We start from the raw sequence: 21274 nt of genomic DNA, 5'->3' as shown, positions 1-21274 counted from the left end.
GTCTATATGTATATATATATTCCATTTAGATATGCCTTTTTTATATTAAAGCCATCTAATCTCATGTTATCTTATCTTATCTTTCTAATTCGTAATTAATTTGTTTTCTTCTTTAAGCTTTACCATTAATTGAATGATTTCATTAAGTTCATCCATAATTTTGGTAATTGGTTTTGATTTTTCAAATGCTCCATCTCCATTAGCCACACTCATTTGTTGACGGACATATAACGTAGCTGTACATGTTTCAATTCTAGTGACAATATGATTTAAAAGTCCAATTAAATCACTTTCTTTAAAGGTAGTATTCATCTTCTCTGATATAACGACGGAAGAATTTTGAAATGATTCACTAATTGGATGACTACCATTTAACGTTGAACAAATATTTTCTAATCTTAATGAAATTGTACGAAGTCCATAAATTGCTTCGACTGGAAGGGCTCCAACAATTCGAGTACTCATTTCAGATTCTTCAGATTGGGATAATCTCTTTTGGAAAAATTCATATCTTAATTTTAACTTTTTAGTATAAACTAATGTAATAGGTTCAGGAGTTTCTAAACCTTTTAATTTCTTTTCTCCAATTCTAAAATATTCACATCCATTTTCTTCAATAGATGCAAGTTCTCTTTCAATAATCTCTCCTGCTTGTAAATTTCCTGAATAAGCTTCACTAAGATTAACATTACCATTTTCAATATTTTCATGGATTTTATAAAGTGCTCCCATCTCATCTAAGAAATCAGAACTAACGGCAATTTGTCCACCATCAGCAACAGCACTAATTCTTGATGTACGATTAACCATGGGTCCAAAATAATCCATTCTACCAGTAACCACATCGGATTCACACACTGGTGAACCCCAATGAATACCCATACGAACTGATAAACCTCTAAAGATTATATTACCCTTACCATCAGCAACCTCACAACATTGATCAGTTTCTAAAATTTCACTTGGCCAATCTGCTGTTAATAAATTCTGTTGAACATTAAAACACCACAATAAAGCTGCAGTTGGTGAAGGGAATGAAACCATAAAGGCATCACCTTCAGTTTTAACTTCAAACCCTCCAACAATTCTTAATTGTCTACGCATAATAGAATTATGGGTCTTAATGGCTGATCTCATTGGTGCTGGATAAGTATCCCATAATAAAGTTGAATTCTTGATATCGGTAAATACTAAAGCCAATTCACCTACTGGAGCTTCGATTTCTTCTTCTAAACGTCTTAATGATGAATCACCAGTAACAGCAGGTCTATCTCTTCTCTTCTTATTACCAAACAAGTCTCCCTCTCTACCCAAATTATTATATAATGCATTGGAACCAAATCTCAGTCTATTAGTCTTTTGTTCACCTAAGGTAACAACAATAACGGCAATCTTATCTGTAGCACCATAACAAATGGCATAATCTCTTAATCTTTGAGCAGCAATCATTGGATCGTCCTTTTCTTGTCTTAAAATATCAACAGCAAATTCATATGAAACATATTCCCATAATACTCTAGTAGCAACTATAATCATATCATCAGCTGTGGTTAAAGACATTTCAAAAATATCAGGACCAGAATGAGTGTGAGGTAAATAATTGAAAAATCCCACCCCTCTGGAAATTGGTAAATCGCCATCTAATGCACCATCACCTGAAACATATCCACCAGATGCACGAATTCTTTCAAATTCACTTCTGTTGGTTGGATCATGTTTATTTGTTAACACAACATGATCACCATTGGTTCTAGATAAAAGAGCTTCAATATCACCAATGTTAGCAGTATAAAGCTTCTTGTCCTTAATATAAATAAGTGTGACTGCACAACCAGCATTTCCATCATCAGTAAGATTTAAGTCAAGGGCGTCTTTACTTGATTGAGGATTTGGATTAAATGAATTAATTTTCTTGGAAGATAAAATTCCATTCACTTCTTTATTCAATGCTAAAAATGTTTTCCTGATTGCATCTTGAATTTCACTATCATCTTTAACTTTATTTAATTCAGTAGTGAAAATAGGTACGAAGATATTCTTCGTTAATGAAGAAATTCTATGACCTTGATTTGCAACTCCTCTTTTACCATCAAATGAACAAATCAATACTTCATTTTCATTACCTCTGAATTTTTGAATAAACACATCGCGATTTGAAACGAACTCTCTCATACCCATCGAATCAGATACCCCATAACCAATATTTTCAGATTCGGAAGCAGTAGTTCTAATACGTTTATCTGCACTTTGATCAGGAACTGATGTAGTGGTTAATGTGATATCAATAAGCCCAAGAACTTTCAAATTTTTCAACACCAATAAACTATCGAAATCTTCTCCAGTTTCAGGATTCTTAACATGACTTTGTTTAATTTCAAATCTTTTATTACCTGAAAAATTCAAATATTTTAAATTTTTATTCCAATGCCAATTCCAATCATATGGCCAATTTGAAATATTATATTTCAATTGATTTGAACCCACATCCAAATGTTGTAAATTGGTGATTTTACTCAATTCCGCAGGTAAAGTTACCAATTTATTATTATTGATATATAATAATTTTAATGTTTTCAAGCTTTCCAAATCTTCAGCTGGCAAAGTTGTTAATTCGTTACCCGATAAATACAATTCGTTTAACTTCACTAATCTTCTTAAAGCACCTTCTGGAACTTCGATAATATCGTTATACGATAAATTTAACGATTTCAAAGCTGCCATAAATGAAATAGAACTGAAACATTCATCAGTTAATCTATTATCAGCCAAAGTCAATATGAATAAACTATCACCCAATGATGATGAACTACTTGATAAATCAATTGAAGATGAACTACTTCCATTATAATCATCTTCAGTATCCTCGGTTAAGCTCTTATATCCAATATCTACATTTCTAAAGTTAACCGTGGAGGAAATCTTTTTAGCCACTGATAATGGAGGTTTTGGAAATGAAGTTAAAATATTGGAAGCAATATTTAACACTGAAAGCGATTTCAAGTTCCAAATATCATCAGGTAAGGTTTGTAAATTATTAGAATGTAAATCCAAATATTGAAGTGATGTTAATTGTCCAATATTAGATGGTAATACTTGTAAGTTGTTACTGTAGACCGACAACGAGGCTAATTTTGATAAATTGGCTATTTCATTAGGTAAATTAACCAAATGATTTTTATCCAACACGAATTTTTCAACATTTGGAATCTTGGAGATGAATTCAGCTGGGATGGAGGTGATTTTTGCTTTTGATAAATCAAGAATGGTTAATAATTCCAATAAATTCTCAAATTGTAAATTGGTTATAGGATTACGATCAAAATGAAGTAATCTTAAACTTTCCATCTTATCACTAAAAGTAGTAATCATATTCTTAGAAGCATATGTGACTTCTAAAAGCGGTAATGATCCAAGGACATCCACATTTGAAAGTTGATTATATCTAATATCCAATCTTTTTAATGAAGTCATGGTTTCAAAATATTTAGGAAGGGTTTTACTTAATTTATTTGTGGAAAGATTCAATTTCGACAATTTCGATAATTTACTAATTGATTCAGGAACTTCTGATAAATCATTATACGATAAATCCAAATCTCGAAGATTACTTAACTCGCTTATAGCTTCAGGATAACTATGGAAATAATTGGATGATAAATTCAAAGATTCTAAATTCTTTAATCTGGCAAAACTCTTAGGTAAGGATGATAATTGATTTGAATTAAGTTTTAAATGAGTTAAATTCTTCAAATGACTAAACTTCGATGGCAACTCATCCAAAAAATTCTTTTCCAAATTAAGATAAATTAACTTCTTAGCCTCTAAGAAATTCAAGGGGAATTTAGAACAACCATTTCTGGAGAAATCTATACTGGTTAAATTATTGCATGATTGAATAAAGTCAAGTGGAATGTAAATTGCTGGATTATCTGCCACATTTAATTTTTCAATTTCATAAGTATGTTGATGGAAAATATTAGGGATATTTTTCAAATTTAATCCTGAAATATTAACATCAACATAATCTTTGGATAACATTGCTTCTTCATCATGAGTTAAATTTCTTAAAAATACATTTTCAACCACAAATTTACAAACAAATGATAAATCTTCACGACCGAAAAGTTTCAAATTATCACTATCGTTATAACCACTAAGAAGAAGTAATCCCATTTGAATCTTTAAAGGTTGTTCAAATGACTCCAATACTTTAACACAATTACCAATACAAACTGAAATTTGATAATTTGAAATTGATTCCAAAAAGAATTTTCTTTGCACAATCTTAAGCAATTCAGAAGTAGTAGTTTCCAATGGACATAATATGGTGGTAAAAGTATTATCTTCTCTAAACACTCTTACAATATGATTTGGACCTTTGTTATTAGGATCAGTTTGGACCACATGAGACAGATGATGAGTACCATATAAATTGGGTAAATGAGGTCTAGCAAGTTTATGATGTTCATGAGATTCAGTCAGTATCAAACTGGCAGTTGGTGAAGATGATCTAGAACGGAGGTCAAACTTACCCCTTTCTGTAATAGTACCTTTATCATCAGTATCATCAGAATCGGATACTGAAATTCCATCTTTAACGGGTTTATCAACTTTAACATCCCAACTATCTGGAGCCTTCCATAAACTGCTTGGAACTGTGATTAATTCTTTACCATTGCTTGTAACTTGTTCTTCAGTATGCTTATCAGCTTCGCCATTTTTATCCGTTACTTCCACTATTCCTTGCATTTCACTTAAATTCAAATCATAAGTTGGAGGTGGAGGAGATGTAGTAGAAGCTTCAGTGGACAGAGGTACATCTGATACAACCTTATCAATGGTTTCTGGTTCGGTACTATCGGGTGAATCTACTTCAGCCACGCTTGGTTGATGACTATGATGATGACGAGTATGATGATGATGATCTAAAGAAATCGATGGAATTCTAAATTTATGTTTGGCTGGAGCAACCGTTGATGAGCCGGTACTTTTACGTTGTTGTTGTTGGACTGAATTGGGAGCTTCTTGAGAAGAGATCAGATGTCTAGGCAGTTGTTGAGAACCAAGGGCACCACCTAAACTTGAAGGAGCTGAAGGAGTTCTAGTTGAATGACTTTGTCTATGAGAAGAATTTAAATCATTTGAATCTTCAGAATGATCTGAATGATTTGAAGTATCAGAATCTTTACGATTATACATTAATTTCCCTAATAAAGAATTTGATTTTTTCTTAAATCTTGGTTTTATAGGTTGAGATAAAGGTGGTACATTAGCAATTCCAGTTGGACGTTTATTAGCATGGAAACCTTTATAATCATCTTTCAAATTGTTTAATCCATCACCATTGTCATCATTAGTCGTAGCACTATGATTTGAATTCAGATGGTGTAATTGAGTTAAAGAAATCACCGATGATCTTGGACTATAATTTTCACTTGGCGTAATTGAATTCTTCTTAGTAGGAGGTTTACCATCGATATCCAGGATATCAAAGTTATTATTGAATATTTGTTTATCGGTAGAAGAAGAAGCTAAGGCACCTGATGAGTTTCGTTTGATTACTTTATGATTGTTCGATGTTATGGAAGCTGAAGATGAATGATTGTTGGTAGGAGATAAAGGTAATTCTTCCTCTTCAGGGGAATTCCCCTTAGATACACCTGACTGACCAGCAGCAGGAGTAAGAGAAATCAGAGATGGTTTCAAATTCACTTTCGATCTATCGCGTCTTAGAAAACTCATTGTCGCCCACTAGAACTGAACTGAACTGAAAACCAAGATGAATTCAATTGAATTGTATAAGTTAACACTTTCACCTCTTGAGTTCATAAACTCTTCTTGACCATATGGGAAAATACAATTTTTTTTTTTTTTGGTGATAAAAAAAAGTCCTTGATTGTGGGCACGTGATGGACTTTTGATAGAAAGGATATTTTTGTTTGTATGTCTCATTTCTCCCTATTCTAAATTTGTACTGTGTTAGGGAGAGAGAGGGGGGGCGAGCGGGCCCTTAATTTAATTTTGTATACGGTACGATACGATACGGTAGGGTAGGGTAGGAGAGGGGGGGGCGGTACGGTGTGTGGTGTGTTGTTTATTTATTATTTTGACAGGCTTATTATGCTACAACAGCCAAGTTGTTGAATTGATTTGTTTTGATTTGATTTAGCCACTTCCATATTGGATCAACAGTTACCACTGTCAGCTTCTACTATGCTCTAATCTTTTAATATCTCTATACAGTTATGTCTATTATTATTAGCTATGTAATTTGGTGCCCTGAAATAAACCTCAAAACAAAAAAAAATGCCAAACAAAAAAAAATTAGACGATAATTCAGGAAGACACCTATACAAATGATTTAAAAATTGTTAAATTTTGCTTTGATATCGATTGATTCCTTTTATATATTAGTTTCATCATGGCTACTATGGCAGAATCTTCTCGAAGTATCAATCATAAACTTAATGAATTGCTTAGTAAAAGCAATGTGGCCAAACCAAAGTTGGATAATGCTACTGCCACCAATTATGCTACGATATTAAGATCCAACATCTTGGGCAAGGATAAACAAGAGAAAGTCAATTCAATTGTTGTCTTTGCCAAGTTGTTGGATTGTATCATTAACAATAATATGGTTCCTAATGATTTCAAATTATTAGATCAAACATTATTTTCAACCTTATTTTCCATCATTAGTTCCAATATGTCGTCTGAAACTTATAAAGCCATACTTAAAATATCAGTCATTGTTATGTCAGGTACCATATTTCAAGTTGATCAATTATCGAATTATTTACCATTAATGGATTCATTATCAGAATATTTAGATGTTCTTGATACCCTTACCGCTAAATTATATCTTCAAGATAATAAAATCACTTATCATTCTATAAAATTAATCACAGATGTGATTAATCAATCATTAAAATTTAATTATCCTGGTTTAGTAACTTTGCTTGGTAGATTGAAACATGTAACATTTTTCAGTACTATTGGTAATCTTATTGAAACTGATGATAAATTAATTTTAGATTCCATTAATAAATTAAAATTAGCATATTATGCTGCAAATGATTATTTAAATGATACAAAATTCGATTTAACCATCAAATCTCATCAAATCTTATTAAATAATTTATTCATATATCTTGAAGTATCATTAAATGAATATGGAACTTCAGCCACTTCAGAGGAATATATCAAAGCTGGTTTTACTGATAATCCTCGAAATTTCGTTATTGAAAATTTCTCCCTTTTATTAGCTATGAATCTTAAAGTATTTTTAAAAGATCCAAATTTTACATTTAAAAAGAGATTTCATGAAGAATTAATGTTAAGTGAACATTCAAGAACTTTTCCATTATATTTATTCATTAATAAATGTACTCGAATGTGGATTGATATATTTTATAATCAACAAGATGCTTATCCTCATATAAGTTCATCGATTTTAAGTTGGGAATTAATGATTTATTATACTTTAAATAATTGTCTTGTATTATGGCAAGATACAAAAGCAAAATTAAATGAAGTTGAAGTGGATAAAATTTTACAATTATTAAGATCAAATATTGATTCATTAGAAATTGAAATATCAAAACAAACAAAGTCAATTGAAGATTGTCTTGATATAACAAGTCTTAAATCAAGTGAAGAAATGAGAAGTTTCCAAAGTAATAAAATCATTGAAAATCATAAACAACATTGGGCTAATACATTTAATGAATTTGATAAGAATTTATATCGTGAAGTAGTGGATTTTGTATCAGAACAACGTGCCATACAATTATTAAAAGGATCTTGGGTTCATACTGAATCTCATGCTGAAGGTCTTTTGGTAGATCACAATAATACTAATCGTAGATCAAATTCAAATTCTCATGCCAAATTTTATTTCTTAATTCTTTCTCCTAATAGAAAGAGTCTCTTTTATAAACAATATCATGATAAATTAGCTGTCAATCCCACCTATGAAGATATGGAAGATCAAGCGATAAGTTTATCTGATATTGTTGATTTTTCATCCGTAAAGGTTGGTGAACAAGTAGGTCAAGAAGAAAGAAGAGTAAATGATAAGTTGATTTCGATTAAAGGTACCATCTCATATGAAAGAATCACATTACTGGGTGCCCATGGTAAGAAACTATTAAGTTTTTATACTGATACTGAAGTCAATAAATTTGTTTGGTTAGATGGTATCAAATTACAAAAGGGTCTTATCAATGATGTTTCTCATGATACAAAGAATCAAATTCAAGGTTTATTGGATATAAGAAAAAACACCCAATTACTCTCATTAGAAGGAACTGAATATATCAATAAAGTTGATCCCGACTTCAATGATGAAGAGTTTTATAATCCTGATGAATTACATACTATATGTGAAAACTTTCATTATACATAGTTAACAAAAATATATACATATTTAAAATATACGAGTTTGTGCGAAAAGTTGCAAACACTAGAAGACCAAACCAAAAAAAAAATTTTTGTAGTTACCTCATTAAACTCATCTCACATATTAAATTATATTTACTATTATAGATCTAACAAATAAACCACATTCAATGACTACCATGGATGATTTGATAGGGACCATAGATAGTGATTCTGAAACAGAAGGTCAAATCATATATGAATCTGAATCTGAATATGAATCTGAAACTCAAGAAGTGAAGAAAGCTCCTAAGAAAAGTAAGAAGAAATCAAAGGGTAAAGGTAAATCAACTCAAGATCAAGATAAAAAGGATGAAGAAGAAGATAAAGAAAAGGAGAATGATGATATAAATCCAAATTTCCAATTCAGTGTTGATGGGTTCCTGAATGTAGAATCATTTGATGGTTGGGATTTCGATTTGAAAAAACCAGATAGTCAACGTATTCAAATGAAGGATGTTGATTTAGATGGAATTTTAAGAAGAAAGGGGGGGTTAGTTAATATAGCTGATGTTGACAATGACACTAAAGTAGTTGAAGAAGAAGATGATGATGAGGAAGAAGAAGATAATGAAGAAGTTGAAAATGGTGACGATGAAGAATTAGCCATGGATGGATTCGGTATGGGTGCCGAAGAAGAAGATGACGAAGAAGAAGAAGAAGAAGAACAAGAAGAAGCACCTGAAGAAGAATTCAAAATGGGAGGAGGTGCTGTTGAAGAAATCGTCGAAAACGAAGATACCAAAGAAGATATGGATAAATTTTATTCCACCCAAGAAGAATCTGATGTTACCAAAAAACAAGCTCATAATTCATTCCAAACTTTACAACTTTCACGTCCAGTTTTAAAAGGATTGGCCCAATTAGGTTATGTGAAACCATCTCCTATTCAATCCGCTTCTATTCCAATTGCCTTATTAGGTAAAGATATCGTTGCTGGTGCCGTTACTGGTTCTGGTAAAACTGCTGCATACATGATTCCAATCATAGAAAGATTATTATATAAACCAGCTAAAATTGCTACTACCAGAGTTATAGTTTTAACACCTACCAGAGAATTGGCTATCCAAGTTTGTGATGTGGGTAAGAATTTAGGAAGATTTGTAAATAATTTAAATTTCGGTTTAGCTGTTGGTGGTCTTAATTTAAGACAACAAGAACAACAATTAAAAACTAGACCTGATATCGTCATAGCCACTCCAGGTAGATTGATTGATCATATAAGAAATTCACCATCATTCACCATTGATGCATTAGAAGTTTTAGTTATCGATGAAGCTGATCGTATGTTAGATGAAGGTTTCCAAGCTGAATTAACTGAAATTTTAGCTTTAATTCCAAAGAATAAAAGACAAACTTTATTATTTTCCGCTACTATGAATACCAAAATTCAAGATTTAATTCAACTTTCATTAGATAAACCAGTTCGTATCATGATTGATCCTCCAAAAGCCACTGCCACAAAATTAGTCCAACAATTCGTTCGTATTAGAAAGAGAGATGCATTAAAACCTGCTTTACTTTTCAATTTATTAAGAGAACTCCCACAACAAGAAAGAGTTGTAGTATTCGTGGCTAGAAAAGAATCTGCCCATAAATTAAGAATTGTATTAGGTTTATTGGGTTTAAAAGTTTCAGAATTACATGGTTCATTAACCCAAGAACAACGTCTTAGAAGTGTTACTGAATTTAAAAACTTAACGGTTCCAGTTTTAATTTGTACTGATTTAGCTGCTAGAGGGTTAGATATTCCAAAGATTGCTGTGGTTATAAATTATGATATGCCAAAGACTCATGAAATATATTTACATAGAATTGGTAGAACTGCCAGAGCTGGTAGAGATGGTATTTCTATTTCATTTATTGGAGAATCAAGTCAAGAAAGAGGTATTGTCAAAGAAGCTCTTAAATCCTTAACTGGTGAAAGTAAAGCTGTTTCCAGAAATATCAATTGGATAGAGGTGGAGAAATTGAATAAGATTTTAGAATCAAAGGCTACTGTTATAGAAGAAGTATTGGAAGAAGAACAACAAGAAAAAGAAATTTTGCATGCTGAAATGGAATTAAAGAAAGCTTCTAATATGATGAAGCATGAAAAGGAAATTCAATCGCGTCCAAGGAGAACTTGGTTTGAAGCTAAAAGGGAAAATCAAACTGAAGTGATGGGTCAATTAACCAAACAAGGTAAAAAGGTGAATTCCAGGAAGCGTAAAGCCAATGAAGAAAAGAAAGAAACCAAAGGTGCTAGATCTTATAAGAAAACCAAAGTTGATAGAATGACTGATCAAAAGAGGAATCCTAAGGCTAAGATTGGTAAAGGTAAGAAAAGATAGTAAATAGTTTGTATAATAGATTTAAAAAGATTAGGTAATAGACAATTACTTTTTTTGTATACTATACTATACTGTGGCGCACGTGACTAAAAATACCCGCCTCTTTCCCTCTACCAAACACGACAGAAAAAAAAAATGATTGTTAAAAACTGTCATTTAAACCACAAACGGTAATTAAGCAAAAGGAGGAAAGGAAGATCAGATCAATTGACGTGACTTTATTATCAACATCAATATAAGAGACATACGTAACAATGAGTATATTCTCTAATGGGTATACGAGGCTAGCCAACGCGTATCAATCCAGTGATATATCGAGTCCATCCAAGTTACTTTTTCAAATCGTGATCTTACAATGTTTTTATTATTTATCAGCCCTTATAATATTTTATTTGGTGGCATCATTAAATGGATATGATTTCAAGCTTGATTGGATATTCCTGTGGGAATTGGTGGCTCTGGATAATGCCATGGGATTGATTTTATTTATATTATGGTTATTTGATTCGTTATTATGTGTGTTGTTTGTGACTATAATAGTTGGTAGATCCAAATTAGCCTGGGATTTTGCCATTACAGTTCATATCATTAATTTACTTGTGGTATGGTCATATACTAGAAAATTCCCAACTTCAATATTATGGTGGTGTTTACAAATCTTAAGTGGAGTTATATTGGTAACTTTATCAACATATCTGACAAGATGGAAAGAATTAAGAACCACATTCTTTGATAATATGCTAGATCAACAAGAAACAGGACAAGTTCAAAATACTGAAAGTTTCGAATTACGTGATTTACCAAAACCATCAGAACCACTGACTTAATTCATGCATTTCTTTAAAAATTATAAAGGTAATTTTCATAGACTAAAATCATTCTTTAATAAAGATATCACAGATCAAAACATAGGCAAAGCCCCATATAATCTAATTATACATACACATCTCACGACTATCATGATTAGGCTGTTATATTCACTTCTTATTATTCAATAAATATTTATAACTATTGTAAATCATCTGTAGTATTCTAAAAATCGGTCACGTGACTGTTCGGAGCGGCAGATTTTTTCAAATCCCTATAACAACCATGGTTACGTTTCTAAACTTATAATTAAAACTTATATAACTCGGAAGAAACTGTTTTTAGATATGGGCAGGTTATTTTGTTAGTTTTTAAATGTATATTTCACATTCGGAGAATGAATGCATGTCTGAATACGTAAATTGAAATAAGAGAGTTAATAAATAAAAAAAGTCTTAGGCTTTCCGTTAGTCCATTCTTTTGCTACCACATCACAACAATAGAATGTAACAATAATCGGGATAGAATAAGGCTATTTTTAAAATTAAAGTAAATCATAATAAAAAATTTTCAATTACATTATTTATATATCATTCAAGGAAGTGAAGATCCGATCAGATAAAAAAATATTTTTTGCAGGCAAGCCGAAATACGGAGTGTCGCAAAACATTGGCATGTAATTATATCTATCTATATTTAACATTTGAAAAACACGTCTTCTTTAGGAAACTGACGTGAGGGAATGCTACCCTACTTTTATAGCCACAATATGAAGATGATTCATTTTTCATTTTGTATATATAGATTTGTATTTCCCTGTAAAGTTTAGTTCTTGGTGGTGTTTCAATATTATATCTATATCTAAGAGGATTTTGTTTTCAAAGATGATAAAGTTGGAAGATCTACCCCACGAAATAATTTTTCACATTTCAAATCATTTAAATCAAAATGAATTATTAAATTTATTATGTACAAGCTCAAATTTGTATAATTTACTTCATCCCAGATTATATTCCGCTATAAATATTGATTCCTCGAAGAAGATCTTTACTGATTTCAAAGTTGATGATTTAAAATATAGCGTGATCCCAAATTATTATGATGATGGGTTTATTAAAGTGAAACCCGTCACTGTCTCATCACTTTATTCGTTAAATCTTTTATTCAAGAATTTAATACTGCATCCTCGTTATTGTTCATATGTTAGAGTGTTAATCTTCAATAAAAAGATCCCTGATATTCCTGATTTGGAATTATATAAAATCTTAACTATATTAAGTGGGAATTTAAAGCATTTAAAAGTATTTCATTGGATGAATGATCAATATAACTTATCAAATAAATTCATTAGTGATTTAACTTTGATTGAATTAAAGGGAAATCTTACAGTTGATAAAGGTACTTCATTATCATTTCCATATTTAAAGAGTTTAGAATTATCAAATTATAATTTGCAGCCAGTTAATTTTACTAATTTACCCAATTTAAAAGAATTAACTATATCGAAATTACCTAACAGTAATGACAGAAGGAATTTAAATTCAAATCATTGGGAGAATAAAGACTTGAAATCAAATGTTTCTGCTATTTTCAATCCTGAAAATCAACTTTCAACAAAGTTAAACTTGACTAAATTGACGTTAAAAGATTTAGTGATTTCAGGTGATGATGTTCAAGCTTTACATAAACATATCGATTTATCAAAATTGACGAGTTTAAGTATGATAAATTGTTTTGAATCAATTTATGATCAAGATGAGATGTATGAAGTCAGAAGAAGAAGAATCAAAACTAAGTTTTTTTTAAATGAATTAAGTTTGAAAGTTAATAAACAACTTGAACATTTGGATATTTATATGATTAATGAATTAAATTATAATAATAAGTTGATCAAGTTTTTAGGTGATTTCAAACATTTAAAATCATTAAAGTTAAGTATCAATATTAATGAGTTTGAGAATCTTAATTCGAATCTTATTAGTATATTCAAATCAATTTCAAATGAGATTGAAAGATTTGAATTTAATTATAATTTAATTGGAAATGAAAACCATATAAAGACCATGAATCATTTAAATTGTGATTCTAAAATGTTATTAATTCTTAATAAATTCCCCAAATTGAAATATTTAAATATTCCCTTTCATTATGATGGTAGCGAACTGATTTATGATCGATTAACGACAAATTTACAAATCATATCCTTAAGAATTCATCAAGATTCAATCACGAAGAAATTATCCCCTAAATGTAATTGCTTGATAAATTCAGGTTATTTTGCTAATACTTCCTTAATAGCAGATCAATTTCAACCTGATGATGAATGTATTGTAAAATATAAAGCAACTGTTAATAAGCTACGAAAGAATGTGAAATCACTTAAATGGATTCAATTAGAATTCAATGATGATTCAATCATATTTCAATGTTTAAATGATAATAATGACAAAAACGAAAACAAAAATAATAATAATAATAATAAAATTAATGAATATGGTATGGTGCATAGAGAAGGTTTACAAAATTATTTTCATAAAATTATAGAAAATCAAATAGTTTAATAGTTTAATAGAAGAAATACAAAAAGCTTTTTACAAGGATAGAGGATGTAGATCATATAAAATAGTCCCAAGAAGATATCAGTAAATCTTTTTTTTTTTAAAAAAAAAAAAAGATCCATCAAATCAGGGTGGAGATGATCTCTTCAATATTCCAATGGCAAAAGTGTTCTCTTAGACCAGTTTAAACTGAAAATAACTGAATATAATCAGGGTAGATGAGAAGGCATTAAGCGTTGGGTAAGTTGTATACTAATAATAGTATGATTTGGTTATGAATAAATTATTACATTGAATGGGTTAATTTTGATTTATGATAGATGTATATTGACTCTATACACGTTATATCTGATGATATGATATGATTAATGATTAATGATTTAGAATGTTGAATGAAGAATGGTTTAAATAATTTTTCATCAAAATTTTTCAATCCCAGAATTGATTATTGAAAAGAAAAGTGTCCGGGTAAATTTGATGTCCTGTATGTAAAGTGTACAACTGAATCTAATACTAAACCTAAACTATATAATTTGCAATTGAATCTATAATCTTTACTGAACTCGAAAGTTAAAATCATTTCATGAATTATACTACTGTGAAATGGTTGTATTAGTAGAACAGAGTATGTAAATAATGTGAAATGACCACTTATTTTCCTTGAGTGCTACTTTTACTAACAAATTGTTTCAAATTTGACTAAATGTGTAAGAAGAGGAAATAATCTACAAAGATATTAGTTCAACATCTGCTAATTTACTTAACAAAAGTGGGACCTCTCAAGTGAGAAGAACTACATGACCCAGTATAACACCTTCTATATCATAGTTATTTACAACAATATTAATCGGCTATAAAACATGTTCGCCTTTAACAGCCAAAAAATTCTATTTTTACTCAACACACACACGTCCTCCAAAAAAAAAACATGAGTCGCCTCTCACTGCGTACTCTCAACAAAACGGTTTTTTTCACACCCAATAGATTAGATTCCAACCTGTAAATTGATTAAATGTTGGACCTTTTTTTGGTGTGTATCACCATTTTACAGTTTAATCATTTTTTGTAGGGTTAACCCTGTGTGCAGGATATTTACCTTTTTTACCCATCAAAATATTTTCATCTCCCTTAAACCATCCAGAAACGAATCTGGCAAATATATATCTAATCAATTGTAACGATTTTTCTATTAAAGTTGGTGTTTTTCTTATTTGAAATCATTTCTGTACCAAGTTAGACCTCATCCATTATCAATATGAGACCTGAAATCGAACAAGAATTATCTCACACTTTATTGACTGAGTTATTAGCTTATCAATTTGCTTCACCAGTTAGATGGATTGAAACTCAAGATGTGTTCTTACAACAACATAACACTGAAAGAGTAGTTGAAATCGGTCCTTCTCCAACTTTAGCTGGTATGGCCACTAGAACCATTAAAGCCAAATATGAATCTTATGATGCTGCTCTTTCTTTACAACGTCAAGTTTTATGTTACTCTAAGGATGCTAAGGAAATTTATTACACTCCAGATCCAGCTGATATTGCTCCTCCAGCTAAGGAAGAATCTACTTCTGCTCCTGCTCCTGCTCCAGCTGCCGCTGCTGCTGCCCCAGTCGCCGCCGCTCCAGTTGCTGCTGCTCCAGCTCCATCTGCCGGTCCTGCTGCTTCCATCCCTGATGAACCAGTTACTGCTAAATTACTTTTACACGTTCTTGTCGCTCAAAAGTTAAAGAAACCTTTAGATGCTGTTCCTTTATCCAAAGCTATTAAAGATTTAGTTAACGGTAAATCCACCGTTCAAAATGAAATTTTAGGTGATTTAGGTAAAGAATTCGGGTCAACTCCTGAAAAACCAGAAGATACTCCATTAGAAGAATTAGCTGAACAATTCCAAGATACTTTCAATGGTCAATTAGGTAAAACTTCAAGTTCTTTAATCAGTAGATTAATGGCTTCTAAAATGCCGGGTGGTTTCTCAATCACTGTTGCTAGAAAATATTTAGAATCAAGATATGGTTTAGCTTCAGGTAGACAAGATTCCGTTTTATTAATTGCTTTAACTAACGAACCAGCTGCTAGATTAGCTTCTGAAGTCGAAGCTAAAGCTTTCTTAGACTCAGTTGCTACCAAATATGCTTCAACTGCTGGTATTTCTTTATCTTCAGCTTCTGCTGGTGGTGCCGCTGGTGGTGGTGCTGGTGGTGCTGTTATTGATAGTGCTGCTTTAGATGCTTTAACTGCTGAAAACAAGAAATTAGCTAAACAACAATTAGAAACTTTAGCCAGATACTTACAAGTTGATTTGAATAAAGGTGCTAAATCTTTTGTCAAAGAAAAGGAAGCTTCTGTTGTCTTACAAAAGGAATTAGATTTATGGGAAGCTGAACATGGTGAATTCTATGCCAATGGTATTAAGCCAACTTTCTCATCCAAGAAATCAAGAACTTATGATTCTTATTGGAATTGGGCTAGACAAGATGTTTTATCAATGTATTACGATATTATCTTTGGTAAATTAACATCTGTCGATAGAGAAACTATTCAACAATGTATTCAAATTATGAATAGATCAAACCCAACTTTAATTAAATTCATGCAATATCATATTGATCATGTCCCAGAATACAAAGGTGAAACTTATAAATTAGCCAAAAAATTAGGTCAACAATTAATTGATAATTGTAAACAAACTTTAGGTATTGATCCAGTTTATAAGGATGTTAGTAAGATTACTGGTCCAAAGACTACTGTTGATGCTAAAGGTAGTATTGTTTATGAAGAAGCTAACAAAGATGCTGTTAGAAAATTCGAACAATATGTTTATGAAATGGCTCAAGGTGGTAAAATGACTAAAATTGAACAACCAACTATTCAAGAAGATTTAGCTAGAGTTTATAAAGCTATCACCAAACAAGCTTCAAAGAATGATAAATTAGAATTACAAAAATTATATGATCAATTAATTAAGGTTGTTGATTCTTCTTCCGAAATTCAAACTCAACAATCAACTAAATCTGTCTTACAAGCTACTGGTAACTCAACTCCAACTGATGATGATGAATTATCTACTGCTTCTGACGATGATGAAATTGCTTCTTTACCAGATAAGACTTCAATCTTACAACCAGTTTCTTCAACTATTCCTTCTGAAACTTTACCATTCTTACATATCAAGAAGAAGAATGGTGATCTTTGGGAATACAACCGTAAATTATCTTCTGTCTACTTAGATGGTTTAGAAAGTGCTGCCATTAATGGTCTTACCTTCAAAGACAAATACGTTTTAGTTACAGGTGCCGGTGTTGGTTCTATTGGTGCTGAAATCTTACAAGGTTTAATCTCTGGTGGTGCTAAAGTTATTGTTACCACCTCTAGATTCTCCAAAAAGGTTACTGAATATTACCAAAACATGTATGCCAGATATGGTGCTGCTGGTTCTACTTTAATCGTTGTTCCATTCAATCAAGGTTCTAAACAAGATGTTGATGCTTTAGTCACTTACATTTATGATGAACCAAAGAAGGGTGGTTTAGGTTGGGATTTAGATGCCATTATTCCATTCGCTGCTATTCCAGAAAATGGTAATGGTTTAGATAACATTGATTCTAAATCTGAATTTGCTCACAGAATTATGTTAACCAATCTTTTAAGATTATTAGGTGCTGTTAAATCTAAGAAAACCAGTGAAACTAGACCAGCTCAATGTATTTTACCATTATCTCCAAATCATGGTACTTTCGGTTTTGATGGTTTATACTCAGAATCCAAGATTTCTTTAGAAACTTTATTCAATAGATGGTACTCTGAAGATTGGGCCACTAAATTAACCGTTTGTGGTGCTGTTATTGGTTGGACTAGAGGTACTGGTTTAATGAGTGCTAATAACATGATTGCTGAAGGTATTGAAAAATTAGGTGTTAGAACTTTCAGTCAAAAGGAAATGGCTTTCAACATTTTAGGTTTATTAACTCCAGAAATTGTTCAATTATGTCAAGAAGAACCAGTTATGGCTGATCTTAATGGTGGTTTACAATTCATTGAAAACTTGAAGGAATTCACTTCTAAATTAAGAACCGACTTACTTGAAGATGCTGAAGTTAGAAGAGCTGTTTCTATCGAAGCTTCTATTGAACAAAAGGTTGTCAATGGTGACAATGTTGATGCTAACTACTCTAAGGTCACTGTTCAACCAAGATCTAACATGAAATTCGAATTCCCAGGATTAAAGACTTACGATCAAATCAAAGAAATTTCTCCAGATTTAGAAGGTATGTTAGATTTAGACAGTGTTATCGTCGTTACCGGTTTCTCTGAAGTTGGTCCATGGGGTAACTCTAGAACCAGATGGGAAATGGAAGCCTATGGTGAATTCTCATTAGAAGGTGCCATTGAAATGGCCTGGATTATGGGTTTGATTAAATACCATAACGGTAACTTAAAGGGTAAACAATATTCTGGTTGGGTTGATGCTAAGACCCAAACTCCAGTTGACGATAAAGAAATTAAATCTAAGTATGAAGAAGAAATTATTGAACATGCTGGTATTAGATTAATTGAACCTGAATTATTCCATGGTTATGATCCAAATAAGAAACAATTAATCCAAGAAGTCATTATTGAAAGTGATATGGAACCATTTGAAGCTTCCAAGGAAACCGCTGAACAATATAAACATGAACACGGTGACAAGTGTGAAATCTTTGAAATTGAAGAAACTGGTGAATATACCGTTAAGCTCTTAAAGGGTGCCACTTTATACATTCCAAAGGCTTTAAGATTTGATAGATTAGTTGCTGGTCAAATTCCAACCGGTTGGAATGCTCGTACTTATGGTATTCCAGAAGATACTATCAATCAAGTTGATCCAATTACCTTATACGTTTTAGTTTCTACTGTTGAAGCTTTACTTTCTTCAGGTGTTACTGATCCTTATGAATTCTATAAATATGTCCATATTTCAGAAGTTGGTAACTGTTCCGGTTCTGGTATGGGTGGTGTTTCCGCTTTAAGAGGTATGTTTAAGGATAGATATGCTGATAAACCAGTTCAAAATGATATTTTACAAGAATCTTTCATCAATACTATGTCCGCTTGGGTTAATATGTTACTTTTATCTTCATCTGGTCCAATCAAAACTCCAGTTGGTGCTTGTGCCACTGCAGTTGAATCAGTTGATATTGGTATTGAAACTATTTTATCTGGTAAGGCTAAGATTTGTCTTGTTGGTGGTTATGATGATTTCCAAGAAGAAGGTTCTTATGAATTCGCTAACATGAATGCCACTTCTAATGCTCTTGAAGAATTTGAACATGGTAGAACTCCAAAGGAAATGTCCAGACCAACCACTACTACCAGAAATGGTTTCATGGAAGCTCAAGGTTCAGGTATCCAAGTTATTATGGGTGCTGGTTTAGCTCTTAAGATGGGTGTTCCAATTCAAGGTGTTTTAGCTATGACTGCCACTGCTACTGATAAGATTGGTAGATCAGTTCCAGCTCCAGGTAAAGGTATTTTGACTACTGCCAGGGAACATCACGGTGATTTGAAATACAAATCTCCAACCTTAGATATTAAATACAGATCCAGACAATTGAAACAAAGATTAGTTCAAATTAAAGGATGGGAAGAATCTGAAATTTCTTACTTACAAGATGAAGCTGAATTAGCTAAGGAAGAATATGGTGCCGAATTTTCTCAAAGTGAATTCTTAAGAGAAAGAACGGAAGATATCCATCGTGAAGTCAAACGTCAAGTCACTGATGCTAAAAAACAATGGGGTAATAACTTCTACAAATCCGATCCAAGAATTTCTCCACTTAGAGGAGCTTTAGCTGCTTTCAACTTAACTATTGATGATTTAGGTGTTGCTTCATTCCATGGTACTTCTACCGTTGCTAATGATAAGAATGAATCTGCCACCATCAATGCTATGATGAAACACTTGGGTCGTACTGAAGGTAATCCAGTGTTTGGTGTTTTCCAAAAATTCTTAACTGGTCATCCAAAGGGTGCTGCCGGTGCTTGGATGTTGAATGGTGCTCTTCAAATTCTTAACACTGGTTTAGTTCCAGGTAATAGAAATGCTGATAATGTTGATAAAGTGTTAGAAGCCTTTGATTACGTTTTATTCCCATCTAGATCTATCCAAACTGATGGTATTAAGGCTGTTTCTGTTACTTCATTCGGTTTCGGTCAAAAAGGTGCTCAAGCTATTGTTGTTCATCCAGATTACTTATACGCTGTCTTAGATAGAGAAACTTATGAATCATATGCCGAAAGAGTTTCTGCTCGTAACAAGAGAACTTACAGATACATGCACAATGCTATTACTCGTAACACTATCTTTGTTGTTAAGGATAAGGCTCCTTATGCTGATGAATTAGAACAACCAGTTTACTTAGATCCATTAGCTAGAGTTGAAGATTCCAAGAAAGCTTTTGCTTTCAGTGCCAAATCAGTTCAATCCAACAAATCCTACGTCAGTGACAGTGCTACTGCTACTGCTACTGCCTTAGCTTCTTTAAACAAGTCATCTAAGGGTGTTGGTGTTGATGTTGAATTACTTTCTGCCATCAACTTGGAAAATGAAACTTTTATTGAAAGAAACTTCACTGCTTCTGAACGTGAATACTGCGCTAAAGCTCCATCTTCTCAAGCCTCTTTCACTGGAACTTGGTCTGCTAAGGAAGCTGTTTTCAAAGCCTTAGGTGTTGAATCTAAGGGTGCTGGTGCCGCTTTGATTGATATTGAAATCACTAGAGATGGTAAAGGTGCTCCTCAAGTTGTCTTACATGGACAAGCTAAAGCTGCTGCTGCCAAGGCTGGAGTCAAGAACATTGCTGTTTCTATTTCCCATGATGACTACCAAGCTACTGCCGTTGCTTTAAGTGAATTTTAATTTTAATTTTAGATAGCTTTTTTAGTCTTGTTTACATATTGAATGCAAATTTATAAATATTTAAAAAAAGGATCTCGAATTTGTAATGACACAAAAGTAAAAATTCGTTGCCTTTTCATTTTTTATTGTATGCGTGTGTGAGAATGGAAAGAGTGAGAGAGAGGAAAAAAAAAACATAGCCAGTTCAGGCAACTAGAAAAACCCAACAGACCGAATTGGTTGTTCAATTGTTATCA

At 32.0% G+C, this 21274-nt stretch overlaps 6 protein-coding genes across 6 annotated transcripts; 5 read left to right on the top strand and 1 right to left on the bottom strand. All coding sequences in view use genetic code 12, as the record gives it.

The window, feature by feature from the left end:
• Positions 1-84: 84 nt before the first annotated feature.
• On the bottom strand, positions 85-5742 carry CYR1 (adenylate cyclase; the record flags this gene model as incomplete). The annotated part of the gene is made up of 2 exons (XM_064905138.1): positions 85-5009; positions 5073-5742. The coding sequence occupies 2 exons, from the start codon at positions 5740-5742 to the stop codon at positions 85-87; spliced, it is 5595 nt and encodes a 1864-aa protein (XP_064760853.1).
• A 688-nt stretch (positions 5743-6430) lies between these two features.
• Positions 6431-8407, top strand: LMO1 (Lmo1p; the record flags this gene model as incomplete). The annotated part of the gene is made up of 1 exon (XM_064905182.1): positions 6431-8407. One exon carries the CDS (start codon positions 6431-6433, stop codon positions 8405-8407), a length of 1977 nt encoding a protein of 658 aa, XP_064760852.1.
• Positions 8408-8457: 50 nt separating this feature from the next.
• Positions 8458-10832, top strand: DRS1 (putative ATP-dependent RNA helicase). The gene has a single exon (XM_064907648.1). The coding sequence runs from the start codon at positions 8571-8573 to the stop codon at positions 10770-10772; it is 2202 nt and encodes a 733-aa protein (XP_064760851.1). The 5' UTR covers positions 8458-8570; the 3' UTR covers positions 10773-10832.
• A 194-nt stretch (positions 10833-11026) lies between these two features.
• SYS1 (Sys1p) lies at positions 11027-11599 on the top strand (the record flags this gene model as incomplete). The annotated part of the gene is made up of 1 exon (XM_064906296.1): positions 11027-11599. The coding sequence occupies one exon, from the start codon at positions 11027-11029 to the stop codon at positions 11597-11599; it is 573 nt and encodes a 190-aa protein (XP_064760850.1).
• An 864-nt stretch (positions 11600-12463) lies between these two features.
• On the top strand, positions 12464-14140 carry DFJ63DRAFT_314128 (uncharacterized protein; the record flags this gene model as incomplete). Its single annotated transcript, XM_064906295.1, has 1 exon — positions 12464-14140. One exon carries the CDS (start codon positions 12464-12466, stop codon positions 14138-14140), a length of 1677 nt encoding a protein of 558 aa, XP_064760849.1.
• A 1155-nt stretch (positions 14141-15295) lies between these two features.
• FAS2 (trifunctional fatty acid synthase subunit) lies at positions 15296-21216 on the top strand. Its single transcript, XM_064903817.1, has one exon. It carries the CDS (start codon positions 15393-15395, stop codon positions 21036-21038), a length of 5646 nt encoding a protein of 1881 aa, XP_064760848.1. The 5' UTR covers positions 15296-15392; the 3' UTR covers positions 21039-21216.
• The last annotated feature ends 58 nt before the right edge of the window (positions 21217-21274 follow it).

Source organism: Scheffersomyces coipomensis (genome assembly GCF_036884675.1).
Source record: "Scheffersomyces coipomensis strain NRRL Y-17651 chromosome Unknown DFJ63scaffold_5, whole genome shotgun sequence".
Lineage (NCBI taxonomy): Eukaryota > Fungi > Ascomycota > Pichiomycetes > Serinales > Debaryomycetaceae > Scheffersomyces > Scheffersomyces coipomensis.
Note: the sequence above shows the minus strand (reverse complement) of the source record. Positions and strands in the feature narration are given on the sequence as shown.